Source organism: Girardinichthys multiradiatus, chromosome 6, assembly GCF_021462225.1.
Source record: "Girardinichthys multiradiatus isolate DD_20200921_A chromosome 6, DD_fGirMul_XY1, whole genome shotgun sequence".
In the NCBI taxonomy this organism is placed as follows: domain Eukaryota; kingdom Metazoa; phylum Chordata; class Actinopteri; order Cyprinodontiformes; family Goodeidae; genus Girardinichthys; species Girardinichthys multiradiatus.
In genome coordinates, this window is record NC_061799.1 from 11,325,912 (window position 1) to 11,345,196 (window position 19,285).

At 41.6% G+C, this 19,285-nt stretch overlaps 1 protein-coding gene across 3 annotated transcripts in view; it reads left to right on the plus strand.

Annotated features, from left to right (window-relative positions):
- The first annotated feature begins 7,382 nt into the window (after positions 1–7,382).
- sugt1 (SGT1 homolog, MIS12 kinetochore complex assembly cochaperone) overlaps positions 7,383–19,285 on the plus strand; it is a 44,362-nt gene continuing 32,459 nt past the window's right edge. Inside the window, exons 1-7 of one of the 3 annotated variants that reach the window (XM_047367852.1) lie at positions 7,383–7,526; positions 7,623–7,671; positions 9,035–9,125; positions 10,568–10,637; positions 12,880–12,950; positions 18,164–18,217; positions 19,213–19,241. In XM_047367852.1, coding sequence (XP_047223808.1) covers positions 7,513–7,526; positions 7,623–7,671; positions 9,035–9,125; positions 10,568–10,637; positions 12,880–12,950; positions 18,164–18,217; positions 19,213–19,241 — 378 coding nt within the window. In that variant the 5' untranslated portion in view covers positions 7,383–7,512. The remainder of the gene's footprint in view (positions 7,527–7,622; positions 7,672–9,034; positions 9,126–10,567; positions 10,638–12,879; positions 12,951–18,163; positions 18,218–19,212; positions 19,242–19,285) is intronic. The other 2 variants (XM_047367853.1, XM_047367854.1) reach the window with 2 other exon arrangements.

Below are 19,285 nucleotides of genomic sequence, written 5' to 3' on the forward strand. Positions count from 1 at the left end.
GCACTCAATACTTGGTCGGGAATCCTTTGGCAGAAATGACTGCTTCAATGCGGCGTGGCATGGAGGCAATCAGCCTGTGGCACTGCTGAGGTCTTATGGAGGCCCAGGATGCTTCGATAGCGGCCTTTAGCTCATCCAGAGTGTTGGGTCTTGAGTCTCTCAACGTTCTCTTCACAATATCCCACAGATTCTCTATGGGGTTCAGGTCATGAGAGTTGGCAGGCCAATTGAGTACAGTGATACCATGGTCAGTAAACCATTTACCAGTGGTTTTGGCACTGTGAGCAGGTGCCAGGTCGTGCTGAAAAATGAAATCTTCATCTCCATAAAGCTTTTCAGCAGATGGAAGCATGAAGTGCTCCAAAATCTCCTGATAGCTAGCTGCATTGACCCTGCCCTTGATAAAACACAGTGGACCAACACCAGCAGCTGACACGTCACCCCAGACCATCACTGACTGTGGGTACTTGACACTGGACTTCTGGCACTTTGGCATTTCCTTCTCCCCAGTCTTCCTCCAGACTCTGGCACCTTGATTTCCGAATGACATGCAGAATTTGCTTTCATCCGAAAAAAGTACTTTGGACCACTGAGCAACAGTCCAGTGCTGCTTCTCTGTAGCCCAGGTCAGGCGCTTCTGCCGCGGTTTCTGGTTCAAAAGTGGCTTGACCTGGGGAATGCGGCACCTGTAGCCCATTTCCTGCACACGCCTGTGCACGGTGGCTCTGGATGTTTCTACTCCAGACTCAGTCCACTGCTTCCGCAGGTCCCCCAAGGTCTGGAATCGGCCCTTCTCCACAATCTTCCTCAGGGTCCGGTCACCTCTTCTCGTTGTGCAGCGTTTTCTGCCACACCTTTTCCTTCCCACAGACTTCCCACTGAGGTGCCTTGATACAGCACTCTGGGAACAGCCTATTCGTACAGAAATTTCTTTCTGTGTCTTACCCTCTTGCTTGAGGGTGTCAATAGTGGCCTTCTGGACAGCAGTCAGGTCGGCAGTCTTACCCATGATTGGGGTTTTGAGTGATGAACCAGGCTGGGAGTTTTAAAGGCCTCAGGAATCTTTTGCAGGTGTTTAGAGTTAACTCGTTGATTCAGATGATTAGGTTCATAGCTCGTTTAGAGACCCTTTTAATGATATGCTAATTTTGTGAGATAGGCATTTTGGGTTTTCATGAGCTGTATGCCAAAATCATCCGTATTAAGACAATAAAAGACCTGAAATATTTCAGTTAGTGTGCAATGAATCTAAAATATATGAATGTTAAATTTTCATCATTACATTATGGAAAATAATGAATTTTATCACAATATGCTAATATTTTGAGAAGGACCTGTATTAGGATCACTTGGCGAAAAGGAAATCAGGAGGAAGTATTTTTGTTCCTTAATTGTTTTAAGATTGATGTTATAATGATGGAAAAAGTAAAAAAAAAAAAATCTGTAAAAATGATATCAAGAATTAAGTTGAAATGTTATTGTATCATTTTCCACCCAGAAAAACAAGTAATTCAAATAAATCAAAAAAGCCCAAAATTCTTACCTTGATGCTGATGGGTACATGCATAGTCCTGACCATAACTATGCTTATGTGCTTTGTTTTGTAATTGTAAAACACATCCCTATTAAGTATGCAAACTAAAGTATTTTTTTATTGATCTGCATTATTATTTAAAGAGAAATCCTTCTTTATGTCCACATATGAAACTCTAACCCATAGTACTTCCTGCACAGCTCATGCTAAAAACAGATCAGACACTTGCCCCCTTTTAGAAACAAATTACCCCAACCTTCATTGTGTTGACCACATACCCCTGTGAAGACACAGAGGAAAAGAAGCAGGTCCTGAAAGCATCAATTCCCTGGTCTACAAGTCTTGTTTGTCCCAGCTGTCCTGGAAGAGAACTAGGGTTTTGGAAAACATCCTGCCAAGTCCAAGCCCCCAGCCGCATCTGGCCCCTGACGTTTAGACCCCTGATGCTGCTTGTCATGAATGTTCCAAAGAACTAGTTCTGCCTAACTCAGTTCATAAGTGAAAACTGCTCTTGACCCTCTTCAGTTTGCCTACCAGCTGCATGTGGGGGTGGATGGTGCTGTCATCTATCTGCTGCAGCACGCTTACTGAATGTCACCTGAAAGGTAGTGGAGGCACAGTGAGGATCACGGATCATGGTGTGTGTGACAAGCTGCTCAGGATGGGTGACGGTGCTTCCACTGACTCCTGGGTTGCTGATTACCTGTCAGACAGGCCTGAGAGTGTTTGGCTGAGAAACACCATGTCTGATGCGGTGCTCAGTAACATGAGTGCCACGGGGAGCTGTTCTCTCCCTGTTTCTGTTCCGTCTTTACACCTCTAACTTTCTTTACAACTCTGAGTCATACCACCAGCAGCAGTTCTCTGTTGACTCTGCAAAAGTGGGTGCAATTAGTGATGGACTTGAGTCATTGTACAGATAGATGGGTGGACAAAACTATGGCCTGATTCTTCAGGAGTCTTCTGCTCTTCAATGTGGACAAAACTAAGGAGATGGTACTTGATTTGGGGAGGAAAACTAACTGACTAACTTAATCATTACCTCAATCAGAGAGGTCAGGATGGCAAACTGGAGGAAAAGCACTCATATTATTTACAAGAACAAAGTGAGCAGACTCTTTCTCCTGTAAAAGCACAGGTTTTTGACATGTTCAGCAAATATCTTCTATCAGTCTGTAGCATCGGCACTGATCTCCTATGTAGTGGTCTGCATGGTGGTAAGAGCAGAAGTGTCTGGTTTGCCAGCAGATGCAACAAACTCAAGCACTAAGTCTGGATAAATCATTGGACAGAACTTGGAGACATTTCAGTAAATCTGGGACAAGATGTCATAAGAGGACGTTGCTTAAAAAACTGCTCATAAAGAGTAATTCTGAGAAGCATTACTACGGACAGAAGTTATACTGGGTTCACTGCAGAGTTGGCTCTGGGAGCCCATTTAAATATTGGACCAACACCCACCACAGCACCACTAACATCTCTTCTAAATGGTCTAATGGTTCGATAAAATGTCCCAACTGACTGAAGTAAACAGCAATTTGGATTAAGTGTTAAAAACGAGATATGAAGTTCAATTGCCGTTGCCATCAAATACCACATAAAATCATGGATTACTTGTTAAGATTTATTAGCAGTAAATACAACATGACCCAGGCATAGAGATGAATAAGCTTAGATGAATAAATTATAGTCACCCTTACTTTGTTTGAACTCAGGTAGTACATTGGTCATCTATTTTAAATTGGTCATTTATTTTTTATAGGGTGAAATTCATTGGAGTTCTCCCGTTGAGTACCATGGCAAGTTCACGCCTTTGCTATGAGGGACCCGGGTTTGATTCCCAGTTGCGTAGGAAGGGCATTCAGTGTAAAAACTGTGCTAGCTCCACTGAATAAGAGAGCGGCCAAAAAGATTCCTCCTACAGAGTGAACTTGCTTGGACTAGTAGACCCATATTTATAGGCATGTTGGCATTTGATTTGATTGCTGCCCACTTATAGACTACTTTCCATACAGTGGAGAGGCTGATTTCAGATTCATCCGAGACCTTCTCTTTCTGTAGAACACAGACCGCTCCATATCCATATGTCCAAACACAAAGGGTGGTACCAACAGCTATAAGCATTATAAGATGATAACAAAGTTCTCTCCATTTTATGAGTTAAAACACTGATGGAACATATTCACAAATATAGGTTCTCCAGTACTATGTGTACTGCTGGTTTACAAAGTGTCAGAATCGATGATAAATAGGTTATTCCTGCAACCTTCACTATTCTTAGCTATAGTGCCTTGCGAAAGTACTCGGCCCCCTTGAGCTGGTCAGCCTCTTGCCACATTTCAGGCTTCAAACATAAAGATATAAAATTCTAATTTTTTGTGAAGAATCAACAACAAGTGGGACACAATCGTGAAGTGGAATGAAATTTATTGGATGTATCAAACTTTTTTAACAAATAAAAAACTAAAAAGTGGGTCGTGCAATATTATTTGGCCCCTTTGCGTTAATACTTTGTAGCGCCACCCTTTGCTGCAATTACAGCTGCAAGTCGCTTGGGGTATGTCTCTATCAGTTTTGCACACCGAGAGACTGAAATTCTTGCCCATTCTTCCTTGCAAAACAGCTCGAGCTCAGTGAGGTTGGATGGAGAGCGTTCGTGAACAGCAGTCTTCAGCTCTTTCCACAGATTCTCGATTGGATTCAGGTCTGGACTTTGACTTGGCCATTCCAACACCTGGATACGTTTATTTGTGAACCATTCCATTGTAGATTTGGCTTTATGTTTTGGATCATTGTCTTGTTGGAAGATAAATCTCCGTCCCAGTCTCAGGTCTCTTGCAGACTCCAACAGGTTTTCTTGCAGAATGGTCCTGTATTTGGACCCACCCATCTTCCCATCAATTTTGACCATCTTCCCTGTCCCTGCTGACGAAAAGCAGGCCCAAACCATGATGCTGCCACCACCATGTTTGACAGTGGGGATGGTGTGTTCAGGGTAATGAGCTGTGTTGCTTTTACGCCAAACATATCGTTTTGCATTGTGGCCAAACAGTTTGATTTTGGTTTCATCTGACCAGAGCACCTTCTACCACATGTTTGGTGCATCTCCCAAGTGGGTTGTGGCAAACTTTAAATGAGACTTTATGGATATCTTTGAGAAATGGCTTTCTTCTTGCCACTCTTCCATAAAGGCCAGATTTGTGCAGTGTACGACTGATTGTTGTCCTATGGACAGACTCTCCCACCTCAGCTGTAGATCTCTGCAGTTCATCCAGAGTGATCATGGGCCTCTTGCCTGCATCTCTGATCAGTCTTCTCCTTATTCGAGATGAAAGTTTAGAAGGACGGCCGGGTCTTGGTAGATTTGCAGTAGTCTGATACTCCTTCCATTTCAATATGATTGCTTGCACAGTGCTCCTTGGGATGTTTAAAGCTTGGGAAATCATTTTGTATCCAAATCCAGCTTTAAACGTCTCCACAACAGTATCTCGGACCTGCCTGGTGTGTTCCTTGGTCTTCATGATGTTCTCTGCGCTTTGAACAGAACCCTGAGACTATCACAGAGCAGGTGCATTTATACGGAGACTTGATTACACACAGGTGGATTCTATTTATCATCATCAGTCATTTGGGACAACATTGGATCATTCAGAGATCCTCACTGAACTTCTGGAGTGAGTTTGCTGCACTGAAAGTAAAGGGGCTGAATAATATTGCACGCCCCTCTTTTCAGTTTTTTATTTGTTAAAAACGTTTGACACATCCAATAAATGTCATTCCACTTCACGATTGTGTCCCACTTGTTGTTGATTCTTCACAAAAAATTAGAATTTTATATCTTTATGTTTGAAGCCTGAAATGTGGCAAGAGGTTGAAAAGTTCAAGGGGGCCGAATACTTTCGCAAGGCACTGTATATGTGTAGCTCCCATATTGGATACTGAACTCAGGGTTTATCGGCAGTGTTTTCCCAATCAGAATTCCGACGTCAGGGGTCATCCTTCTTTTTACTTCCAAGGAACAAGTTGGAAAATCCAACTTCCAAATGAAAAGAGAACGCTCTACAAGTAGCAACAAGTGAAGTAATTGGAATGCACCATATAATATGTGTGCGAACTAATGTTTCATCTAATTTGTCAGAACATGGATCTAGGAATGGCAGAATAACCAAGATTTTAGTTAAAAGCTGCAAAACACTTGGGTGATTTGTAAAATAGTATGTTGCGATTTTACGTGTTCAAACACTAAAGGAGCATGTTCAAAGAGACAGGTTGTTCAGTGTTATGTGGTCCTATAGTTTAATTACATACCATCCAAAGTGCTAAGAAATACTTCATAACTGCAACTTTCACTATATTTTATGTGTGTGGCAGCCATATTGGATATTGAACTCTGGGTTGCTTAGGGGACCTCTGACTATCCAAGCTCGATTTCTGACTTTAAGGGAGCAGTCTTGTTGTAGCTCCAACTGGGAACTCAGAAAATCTGACTTTTGAGTACAAATAGAACACATCATAGGCAGATGCCTAATGGTAAATGGCCTGCAGTCATATAGCGCTTTATTTAGCGCTTTATTACCCATTCATACACATATTGACATGGCTCAAAATCGTGGCCTCCACCTGTCAGTGGATCACCAGCTTCCTGAAGGACTGGCAGCAGGTGAGACTGGGGAGCATCTTCTCCTGCACAAGATCAATAAGCATTGGTGCCCTGCAGGGGTGTTTTCTCTCCTCACTCCTCCTGTACTCAAATGACTGCATCTCAGCGGACCCGTGTGTGAAATTACTAAGGTTTGCAGATTGGTCTGATGCAGGACAATGGTGAGTCTGCATACAGACAGGAGGTGGATCGGCTGGTTCACTGGTGTGGTCAGAACCACCTGGAGCTTAATCCAATCAAGACTGTGGAGATGATGGTGGACTTTGGGTGAACACCACCCTGACACCCCCCCTCACCATCCTCAACGACACAGTGTCTGCTGTAGACCACTTCCAGTTCCTAGGAACTACCATTTCTCGAGACCTGAGATGGTTCTCACAGATAGACAATGTTCGGAAGGAGGCCTAGCAGAGACTGTACTTCCTGAGGCAACTCAAAAAGATCAACCTTCCACAGGAGCTGCTGGTCATCTTCTACACTGCCATAATTCAGTCTGTCCTGTCTTCAACCATCTCAGTGTGGTTTGGCTCATCCACAAAACAGGACAGGTCCAGACTGCCAGATGCCCTGGGGCAGACTGACAGAAGTACAGAAGTACAATCGGTGCCACAAGTTCTCTGACCACCATCAGCAGCCAAGGTGGGTGAAGTGTCTTGCCCAAGGACACAACGACTGAGATGGAAAGAGGTTTGTACCGGCAACCCATCTGTTACAGGGCGAAAACCTATTTATACCTATATATACCTTATTGTTTCATGGTTATTCCACAATCTCTCATATCACTTATTAAAAGACCCTTAACTTAAGTTGTAGTATATGACATAATTTTAGTTTGAAAAACGTTGCCATTTGTGATCTGTGGAAGATGCTTCTTAACTTTTTTTCTCAAAAACATTTTACAAACAAATAAAGAACCTGTTGATGAAAATCTGACAGTTACGGAGCCAAAAACAACATGAATGGAGTCAAAATCAACAACAGGACCACCACCTTCCTCATAGCGTTTTACCATGTCATCCTTCGACAATATCGCTTTTTATGCCTCTATCTAACTATTATAAAATATTTTGGAAGAAATAAGACTTACTGAAACCTTTTGGGAACGTCAGATTTAAACACAGAAGCCAGCTATTTTTCTGTCATTCAATTGGGCGCTTTTAGATCGATGGGAGGAGCCACGGCGTCACCGCTCAACGTAACCGGATGTTGTCGAACGTTCTGTTGCGTTCACTGAGATTTGCCGCTATCACGTTTCTAGTACTCTCGACGTCTAGAACTTTCCTGTCATAAACACAGTCCACATCTGCTGGCAAAACCCATGGCAGCCGAACGGTAAGTTAAACTGACTTATTATTGTGCTTTAGGTTCGGTTTATGTATTAATTCCCATTTAGTTAATTTAAGTCCTGGTGTCTAATTTTTGCTTTAGCAGCTTCTCCGATAGCTTCATTGACGAAGATCCACAGAAAGCTCTAGAGGTAAACATTAACATTGCTTTCCATCTATAGTTTGATTAGCCTGGTGATAGTTGTTGGTTTAAATTGAGATCTGACTACCTAACTCATAACTGAGACACTGAATGTTTATGCATTTTATGTTAGCTTTGGTTTAAGTTTGCTAAGTTAGCTAATGTTTCCTGCTAGCACCACTTTAGAAAGTAGTATAGGGCGTTTTTGGTTGGATTTTAATTCGCCTCCAGTTCGTATAGTGACATTTGTTATCCATGAGACGTTGATAATACTTAAAGTTAGCATGTTAATTAGCTGTGCACTCGCATAGAGTTGAGTTTAACTGAAAGTGAAAGCCAAGAAACGTGTTTCTGGTTATTTCTGTAGCTATAGCGTTTACAGAACCTCTTTGAGCCTAATGCGACATACAGAAGGTACGCTGGAAACATTTCCAAAACAAACTGAAAGAGCAGTATTTCAGATGATATCAAAACATGTGTGGACGCAGATACATGGTTAGCTACAGTAAAACATTTATTACAAGTAATTAGCGTCCCTCAATTTAGAGTCAAACCTGTAAAATGTTGTTTTCAGACCACGAAACATTCAACAAATGATCTGCCTTTAAATGGTTCATAAAATGTCAGTTAAGGTTTTATTTAGATAACATGTCAGGTTTCGCCACAGTTAAATATGTTTTCACATGTAAAACAGCAACCGAGAATGTTCTGGCTTGATAAAAATACATTCCGCTCACAATATTTGTCATAGTGAACATTATAGTTAAATCATCATAACACGAGATCAGGATCCAGAACTCTCTAGGTCTAATTAAGAAAGTGTTCACATGTCATGTCAGTTGATTTGTGGTATGTTATGGCTTAAAAGCATTAACTAATACCCTATTTGATTCATAAAAAAACAAATCTTCTCATCTTTAGGTAATTCAAACTGTTTTGTTTTACCAAAACGTCAACATTGAGCCCTGTCTATGCTGCTAAAATAAAAACAAAACAAAACAAAACATAGATTTACAAATTATATTTTGGGTATGTTTACCTGCTTAGGATTATTAACGCAAATTCTACAAACCATTGCAACTAAAAATCTGTTTTTTAAAAAGTGTGTAGCGGAAGCAGGTAGTGCAAGTGCCAATTAAGATCAGAGCTAAAATGGCAGTTGCGGACTCTCTAATAAAGGTATACTTAGTCAAGACGACTTCATAGCATTAGGCAAATTGTTGCTTTGCTTTTAAAAGATATCAGAGGCTCAGTGATGCCCGCAGGAATCAAACATTTTTCTTGTCCAATATTGTTTTTCTATTTTTATTACCACGTCTCAAATAGAAAGCACAATAAAAGAAGTTGTCTAATTGCTGTGTTGTTCCTCTCAGGCTCTTAATGAGGCCCTGCAAGAAGGTTGTGACAACGTTGAGTGGTTGTGTCAGCGTGCCTATGCCCAGATACTTCTGAAAAACTACAGCAGTAAGTCAAGTTCATCTTTAACAAGAGCTAGTTAAGCTTCAGTTCACACAGGTTAAATCTTAATTTATTCATGCTCATAGTTCACCACATTTAAAACAAATCTCTTACATTTTTTATTCATCCCATTTGTCTATGAAATAAAATCTTTTAAAGGTAGGTCATGACGTCATGCTCCATTTAGTATGTTGACAATGTTAACATGTAGCTTTTGCAACATTGCAGAGTAGTTTAAGAGAAATAAAATCAGCTAAAACAGCTTCTCTAGACTAGCTGCCATCCATCTCTTCAGGGATTCCTTGACTTTTCTTCCAACTCTGATGTAAAATCTGCCTACTACAAGTAAGGAACTTCCCTTTAAAAAACAAAATACACATTGTCCCTTTAAGTCATAGCTAGTTTGGTATGCCCCTTAATGAAATCCACATTCTCATTAATCCCATAAATTAAAGACCATAACTTTGGCTATACTTATCTGTATGATGTTAAGATGGAAAAGTTTAAAGTGACAGAAAGTGCAGCTTAGTTCAAGTTTGTTATGTAATTTTTATTTGACCCAAACAATGCAGTTTGGGTCAAAGTTCTCCAGAAATGTTAATCTCACTCATGGTTGAGCTCATTTTAATGCATTGGACTCCATACTGAAACTTTGATCACAATAATCCTTTTTTTTTTTTCCTTTTTCTGCCTATCTAATAAATACTCACCGGCCACTTTGTTAGGTACAGCTTGCTAGGGTTGATCCCTCTTTTGCATTATCCTGCTGAAAGTAGGGATCAGAATATATATGGACATGTTCAGCAACAATAATCAGGTGGGCTGTTGTGTTGAAATGATGCTCCAGTTACACTAAGGGTCCCAAAGTGGCCCAAGAAAATGTCCCCCATATCATTACACCACCACCAGCAGCCTGATACAAGGCTGGGTTGATCCATGCTTTCATGTTGTTTACGACAGATTCCAACCATCCGAATGTTGCAGCTGAAAAATCCACTCTTATCAGAGCAGGCAATGATTTTTCAATCGATTCTAGTTTCAGTTTCCTTTACTCATTTGATAGAAATTGCACCAGCTGTGGTTTTCTGCTGCTGTTGCCTCATATTTGTCAATATTGAATGTGTTCTATGAACAGAGATGGTGTTCCGGGTACCTTGGTTGTAATAAGTGGGTATTTGAGCTACAGTCACCTTTCTTTCGTCTGAAACCAGTTAGCTCATTCTCCTCCAACATCATACAATATTCATTCAATATTTTCTCTCTTTTGGTAAACCCAAGAGATGGTTGTGCATTAAACTCAAATGCTGCCATGTGATTGGCTGATTCCCTGTTTATACACATTATTGAACAGGACTACCTACAAAACAAAAAAAACAAAAAAAAAGAAACGGTAATTTTGATCAATGTGTCTACCTTCCCTTGATGATACCTTTTTTTTCCCCTTTCAGATGCCGTTGATGATGCGAAGAAAGCCCAGCAGCTAAATCCCAGCCTACCTTTAGCCTTCATGCGAACAGGGTGCGTAGAGGAAAACAGTGGATCTGTGTGTGATTACTTAATGATACAAATTAAACTGGCACTTTGCAAAGCTGTAAAAGAAACAACAATGGTTAGTTCTTTGAGTAAAGTTTATATTTTCTATGCTTGAAATATTGACGTTAAGCATCAGTGTTAGCCTTCTTAAAAAACAACTCTTAAGGAACAAAACCTAAAAAGTGTTAGTTTATCATATTTTTGCATGTATGTTTTCTGTGCTCTGAATGCACTGTAGTTTGTTGATAATATCATGTAAACAAGTTCTCTGATAAATTTTGATCAAATTAAACCTCTGTAGCGTTTAGAGGTACATGTCAACAAATTAGAATGTTCTGAAAAAGTTCAATATTTTTATGTCACTCATTTCAAAAAGTTAAACTTGTATAGATTCATCACACATAGAGTGAAATATGTCAAGCCTTTATTTCTTGTCAATTTAATGATTATGGCTTACAGAAAATGAAAACTCAAAATTCAGTGTCTCAGAAAATTTAAATATTGTGATAAAGATAAATATTGGGAAGTCATGGTGTTAAACCCTAGTCAGATAATTGATTCAAAACAACTGCAGAGGTTTCCTGTGCCTCTAAATGGTCTCTCAGTCTGGGTCAGTAGGCCTCACAATCATGGGGAAGACTGCTGACTGGACACATGTCCACAAGACTGTCATAAGACACATGATGTCATTGCTAAAGAAGCTGGTTGTTGTATCCAATCATATTCATAGAACGTTGAGTGGAAGGAATTAGTATGGTAGGAACAGGTGCAACTGGGAGAACCACGACTTTGAGAGGGTAAATAGGCTGCATCCGTAAAGCTCTTTTTCAAGTTCCCAGAGACCCTAAAGTGCTTTACAGTACAATCAGTCATCCACCCATACAAACATAAAGAAGCGAGGCTGCCATACACAGGTGCCACAGATCCCTCTGACCACCATCGGGTAAAGTGTCTTGTTGTCTTGCCCAAGGACAGAACGACTGAGTCGGACAGTGCAGGGGTTTGAACCGGGAACCCACCGGTTACAGGACGAACTCCTACAACCTGAGCCACAGGGTTGTGAAACCAAATTTATGCAGAAATGGGTGCATCAAGAGGCACTACGCACAGATGAATACTAGACATGGGCAACAAATGGCGCATTCCTCGTGTCAAGCCACTTCTGAACCAGAGGTGATGCCAGAAGCGTCCTAAGCTAAGGAGAAAAGAAACTGGACTGTTGCTCAGTGGTCCAAAGTCTACCTTTCAAATCAAAGTAAAATTTGAATTTCTTCTGGAAATGAAAAACCCACAGCCTTGAGGAAGAGTAGACAGGCACAGAATCCATGTTGCTTGAAGTTCAGCGTGAAGTTTCCACAGCCAGTGAGGGTTTAGTGTGTCATGTCAACTGCTTGTGTTGGTCCACTGTGTTTTATGAAGTTCAAAGTCAACACATCCATACCAGAGCATTTGCACCTTGGCACCTGCCCACACTGCTAAAAGTACCAAAAGATGGTTCACTTACCAGGGTGTTACTGGGCTTGATTGGTCAGCAAACTGGCCTGACCTGAAACCCATAGAGAATCTGTGGGGTATTGTCAGGAATAAGATGAGACACCAAACCCAACAATGCAGATGACCTGAAGGTCGCCATCAAAGCAACCTGGGCTTCCTTCACACCTCAGCAGAACCACAGACTAATCCTCTTCATGCCGTGCTGCAGTGAAGCAGTAATTCCAGGGTTCTCACCGGGAATTTTTATGAGTGTGTCGGGAGTGGACGATACGATTTTCTGCTGCAGGCTCGTCATATACCCACACTTCGAAGCTGACATTGGCGCTTTACCGTTAGCGGTCGCACAGAATCATAGTGTGAAAGGAAGCGGGAACAGACTCAGCGCATGTGCTATAGCTGACATAAAAACAACACGGTGGGAGCTCAGATGTCAGTCAATACGCTCATATAAAATCAGCCTAATTTCAGCATAGTGGTGACAACTTTCAGCATAGCGGCCCGCTACACTGAAATGCGCTGGCGAGAACCCTGAATTCATGCAAAAGCAGCCCCAACCAGGTCCTGAGCGCATAGAAATGAACATACTTTTCAGAATCCTGAAATTTCTGTATAAAATGTTGTTTTTAATTGATCTCAATTTTTTTTTTTTTTTTTCCACCTGGCATTTGAACATGATAAAGAAGTCAACTCAAAGTTATGATGAAGTATTTATTTTTTTCTTATTCAAATCCAGAATTGCAGAGTACCACCTGAAAAACTACGAGTCAGCACATGCTGCTTTCGCTCAGGGACAGCAGCTGGATGGTGAGTTCGGTCCACGTCTGCTTCCTCCTTATATAGATTCCACCTAAAACCAAAAACTCTTTACTTTCCTCTGATAATTTATGGTTGTTTTGGATTGCTGAATATTTGTTGCTGTCAGGAAATAGAAATCACTCTGGCTTGTTGTTACTAAATTCTCTAGATTCTCTAAACGCATGTCATTGCAAATATTTGTTGATTAATGGTCCTTATCAGTCTGACAAGAACCATCTGTTGCTATGTATCAGACTGGCTCAGTGTCCTGCATTAACAGAAGATGTCACATATTGTTATTGCTCGGATAGCTGGACATCTCTAAGAAACACTTTTCCAGTTTTTGGACAAACTCATCATCTCATAACTTTAAATTACGACTATAAATATATTTATTTTATGGTTTTTGGGTATTTTCCACCAAATCAGCCTCAATGCTAATTCTGGGTCTGTGTTTTTGTAGCCCTTTTTATTTCCCGTGTTTCAATCAGAGATCAGTGGCCCTTTCACTGTAGAATGGGAGCGGGCTTTTTGCTTTACGAAAAGACGCTCAGTCTTTGTTTATTAGTTTGTTTACCCTTCCTGCGTCCCACAGTGCACCTCAAACCTGGCTATAGGAAAGTGTTTGGCTCAAGCTTGCAGCAAACACCTGGTCGCTGTGTCGGATCAAGGCTGGGTTTAACTGAAGCCTCTCGTTCTCACCGTAAACGAACCGCTCTAGAGTTCAGGTGAAACCTTCTCCATACAGTCTCGGTATGGTTGTTGTGGTCCACACCAAAACAGGGAGGGAAACGAACCAGAGTTCGTTTTAAATGCACCAAACACCTCAGGTGTGAAAACCCCCCTAATCAGCAACCGCTCTATGAACCCTAAGCAGTGGTTTGTAGAACTGTGCCCAAAATCTCCTAACATGGTGGATTTTATTTTATTATTAAGTCCTGCATTTCATTAGCACAGTTTCTAAGTACTTTTCAGATAGGGATGCAACAGTGGGAACATTTTGTCATGATTATTGGGTCTGGGTTCATCATGGTTAATGTTGATTGATGCTGTTTTATTCAAATGTGTTGAAATTGGTGAATAATATTACAGGCTGAAGTTATTGAACTAAGAGTGAAGAACACAACTTAAAAGCTATGATCCAAATCAGGACTAGAAGTAGTAATTTTATTATATAAATACAACTGCTCATTGCTAAGTGATGTAGCAGCGAGATTACAGTCTGAACACACTCAGCATTCCCACTGCCGTTTTAAGGAGAAGCTACTGTAAGCTGTTTTAATTGACTTTATGGATGTTTTTGCTTGAGGCACTTATTGTGAAGGATAATTAAAACTGTGTCAGTTCATCTGACTCTAACTATTTACATGCTTACCCAACAGCTTCAGGTAAAAAGCCTTGGGCTACTGTAGCTGTTTACAGTAAAGCAAACCTCCACATACAATGCAACCACTCTAAAAAAAATCTGAGTTGGCAACAGTTTGAACAGACAAACAAACCTTTATGGAAAACCACAAACTTCTTGCTAAAAGTCGCCTACTTTGGTTTGGCCACTAGACCGCTATCGGTAGTTGGGGAAGCAGAACCAACCCAGTAGTTTCCTTCTGAACGTAGTGAGAGTAAATACTTTAACTTCTCAGAAAACCTTCTATGGACAGTTTTAAAATCCAAAATACACCCATGTATATTTACTGTCTGTCTAATTGTTAAAAGCTGAATAACATCGTTTAACAAACATGCAAAAACCCACAATGGTTTTGTTTCAGAACAATAATACTCACCGGCAAGATGTTTTTAGGCTAATTATTAAAACCGCTTCCAACTGTGCTGTAAAAATAAACTGAATGCTTGTTGATTAGCAGAGTATTTATAAACTTTTCTGGACACACTGAGGTGTGTGTTGACAATCTGTCAAAGCAGAGAGGTTGAGGTATCATTGATTCGATTTATATTGATGCATCATTTTCCATTTGATTTAGCTTCATAAACTTCCTAAGTTGTTAAACCTATTACTATACTTTAATTTCTGAGGACTAAAGCACATCAGAGAAAAATGTGCTGCAGGTTCGTTTCATGGAGGCTGTTTTGACATCAAGGGACTTGCAGGATTTGCCCAGTTTATGCACTAAGACATACGGGGTTGGACAATGAAACTGAAACACCTGGTTTTAGACCACAATAATTTATTAGTATGGTGTAGGGCCTCCTTTTGCGGCCAATACAGCGTCAATTCGTCTTGGGAATGACATATACAAGTCCTGCACAGTGGTCAGAGGGATTTTAAGCCATTCTTCTTGCAGGATAGTGGCCAGGTTACTACGTGATACTGGTGGAGGAAAACGTTTCCTGACTCGCTCCTCCAAAACACCCCAAAGTGGCTCAATAATATTTAGATCTGGTGACTGTGCAGGCCATGGAAGATGTTCAACTTCACTTTCATGTTCATCAAACCAATCTTTCACCAGTCTTGCTGTGTGTATTGGTGCATTGTCATCCTGATACACGGCACCGCCTTCAGGATACAATGTTTGAACCATTGGATGCACATGGTCCTCAAGAATGGTTCGGTAGTCCTTGGCAGTGACGCGCCCATCTAGCACAAGTATTGGACCAAGGGAATGATATGGCAGCCCAAACCATCACTGATCCAAACCATCACTCTGGGCATGCAACAGTCTGGGTGGTACGCTTCTTTGGGGCTTCTCAACACCGTAACTCTCCTGGATGTGGGGAAAACAGTAAAGGTGGACTCATCAGAGAACAATACATGTTTCACCTTGTCCACAGCCCAAGATTTGCACTCCTTGCACCATTGAAACCGACGTTTGGCATTGGCATGAGTGACCAAAGGTTTGGCTATAGCAGCCCGGCCGTGTATATTGACCCTGTGGAGCTCCCGACGGACAGTTCTGGTGGAAACAGGAGAGTTGAGGTGCACATTTAATTCTGCTGTGATTTGGGCAGCCGTGGTTTTATGTTTTTAGGATACAATCCGAGTTAGCACCCGAACATCCCTTTCAGACAGCTTCCTCTTGCGTCCACAGTTAATCCTGTTGGACGTGGTTCGTCCTTCTTGGTGGTATGCTGACATTACCCTGGATACCGTGGCTCTTGATACATCACAAAGACTTGCTGTCTTGGTCACAGATGCGCCAGCAAGACGTGCACCAACAATTTGTGCTCTTTTGAACTCTGGTATGTCACCCATAATGTTGTGTGCATTTCAATATTAGAGCAAAACTGTGCTCTTATCCTGCTAATTGAACGTTCACACTCTGCTCTTACTGGTGCAATGTGCAATCAATGAAGACTGGCTACCAGGCTGGTCCAATTTAGCCATGAAACCTCCCACACTAAAATGACAGGCGTTTCAGTTTAATTGTCCAACCCCTGTACATATATATACAGGTCCTTCTCAAAATATTAGCATATTGTGATAAAGTTCATTATTTTCCATAATGTAATGATGAAAATTTAACATTCATATATTTTAGATTCATTGCACACTAACTGAAATATTTCAGGTCTTTTATTGTCTTAATACGGATGATTTTGGCATACAGCTCATGAAAACCCAAAATTCCTATCTCACAAAATTAGCATATCATTAAAAGGGTCTCTAAACGAGCTATGAACCTAATCATCTGAATCAACGAGTTAACTCTAAACACCTGCAAAAGATTCCTGAGGCCTTTAAAACTCCCAGCCTGGTTAATCACTCAAAACCCCAATCATGGGTAAGACTGCCGACCTGACTGCTGTCCAGAAGGCCACTATTGACACCCTCAAGCAAGAGGGTAAGACACAGAAAGACATTTCTGAACGAATAGGCTGTTCCCAGAGTGCTGTATCAAGGCACCTCAGTGGGATGTCTGTGGGAAGGAAAAAGTGTGGCAGAAAACGCTGCACAATGAGAAGAGGTGACCGGACCCTGAGGAAGATTGTGGAGAAGGGCCGATTCCAGACCTTGGGGGACCTGCGGAAGCAGTGGACTGAGTCTGGAGTAGAAACATCCAGAGCCACCGTGCACAGGCGTGTGCAGGAAATGGGCTACAGGTGCCGCATTCCCCAGGTCAAGCCACTTTTGAACCAGAAACAGCGGCAGAAGTGCCTGACCTGGGCTACAGAGAAGCAGCACTGGACTGTTGCTCAGTGGTCCAAAGTACTTTTTTCGGATGAAAGCAAATTCTGCATGTCATTCAGAAATCAAGGTGCCAGAGTCTGGAGGAAGACTGGGGAGAAAGAAATGCCAAAATGCCAGAAGTCCAGTGTCAAGTACCCACAGTCAGTGATGGTCTGGGGTGCCGTGTCAGCTGCTGGTGTTGGTCCACTGTGTTTTATCAAGGGCAGGGTCAATGCAGCTAGCTATCAGGAGATTTTGGAGCACTTCATGCTTCCATCTGCTGAAAAGATTTATGGAGATGAAGATTTCATTTTTCAGCACGACCTGGCACCTGCTCACAGTGCCAAAACCACTGGTAAATGGTTTACTGACCATGGTATCACTGTGCTCAATTGGCCTGCCAACTCTCCTGACCTGAACCCCATAGAGAATCTGTGGGATATTGTGAAGAGAACGTTGAGAGACTCAAGACCCAACACTCTGGATGAGCTAAAGGCCGCTATCGAAGCATCCTGGGCCTCCATAAGACCTCAGCAGTGCCACAGGCTGATTGCCTCCATGCCACGCCGCATTGAAGCAGTCATTTCTGCAAAAGGATTCCCGACCAAGTATTGAGTGCATAACTGTACATGATTATTTGAAGGTTGACGTTTTTTGTATTAAAAACACTTTTCTTTTATTGGTCGGATGAAATATGCTAATTTTGTGAGATAGGAATTTTGGGTTTTCATGAGCTGTATGCCAAAATCATCTGTATTAAGACAATAAAAGACCTGAAATATTTCAGTTAGTGTGCAATGAATCTAAAATATATGAATGTTAAATTTTCATCATGACATTATGGAAAATAATTAACTTTATCACAATATGCTAATATTTTGAGAAGGACCTGTATATGGTCCGCTATGGGACTTGTGAAACATTTTTATGTAAAAAGAAAAAAGTCCCCCTTCTCTGGAAACATTGGTAAAATCTTGTCTCACCTCATTCTTGGAAGCTCAGTGTCATGGATCATACTGTGGAGAATATTGAATGACTATATTATTTAAGAAATATAGAAAGGGGGAGATCATTTAGATCAATTTATGCTGTTTTGCAGATTCTGACAAATTGTTTGAGGTCTGGATAAAGCGCTGTGAAGAGATGATGGGGTGTAAGTAGCTCACACATTTATCTACATTTGATTCAACCTATATTAGGATTACATTTGACATGACATTAGCGTTGATTTTAATGTACGATATTGAACTGTACCGGGATGCATGGCTGACAGCAATAAAATGTAAAATGTTCTGCCATATCATGTATTTGTAAGCAGGATTCTACTGAGGCTTACTTATTGTAAATTCGGCCATGTTGTGTTCACTGCTGCAGTCAAACATGAAACTAAACAGTGTAGTCAGGAAGCAGATCAATGAAAGATGCATGGCTCGTCTGGGCTCTGCGCTTCTGTTTGCTGGTGATGCTGTGGCCCTGTGGATTGCCTCGAGTAAACAGGAGCATGAGTTTTGACAAACACGCTTCACACCAGCGTGCACACTTACCCCCGAGAGCGCTATGATTCATCACAGTTAACGTTACTGATGTTTGAAAGCCCAAGGTGATCCCCAATTCTTACGCACACACAGAGGCCAGCAGATCCACAGTTACTCATGCACACACCACAAGTAGTTATTTCTTCAAGTGACGGCGTGTTTACCACAAGCGAACACATAAGGCACATGGTTTTTCTGTCACATGTGGCACAGAGAGCGCCAGAGTTCACACAACTTTTCCACTGCTCCCCCTAACAGCGCCTCCACAGACCCGCTTATTTTTCATTTGAAGCTCGACCTCATTAAGACAACATTACCATGCCGCCTATCCTCGCGTCCCTCTCTGAGCGCGTGTTATGAGAAGAAGTGGGTGAATTATGCATGATAGCCTGCTGGTAAACGGTGCTCAGGCTTGCTTGGGCTCACGGGGCTTTTAATGGGCGTGGATGGACCAGTAAACAAACTGGTGGAAAGGATCTGCGAGTGTGGAGTCGTGTCTGTTTGGCATCACTGATCCATGGAGTCAGAACTCTTAGGAACATGTTTTAGATACTGTGTTGCATGGAAGTGGTTAAAGAGGATTTAGATGTTCCTATTGTTTTTCTCTCCACAGCTCAGACACAAAACAGCAGCGTTACCTCGGTGAGTTTCTGTGTTTAGCCACTTGGGGGCAGTGTTGCTCTCAG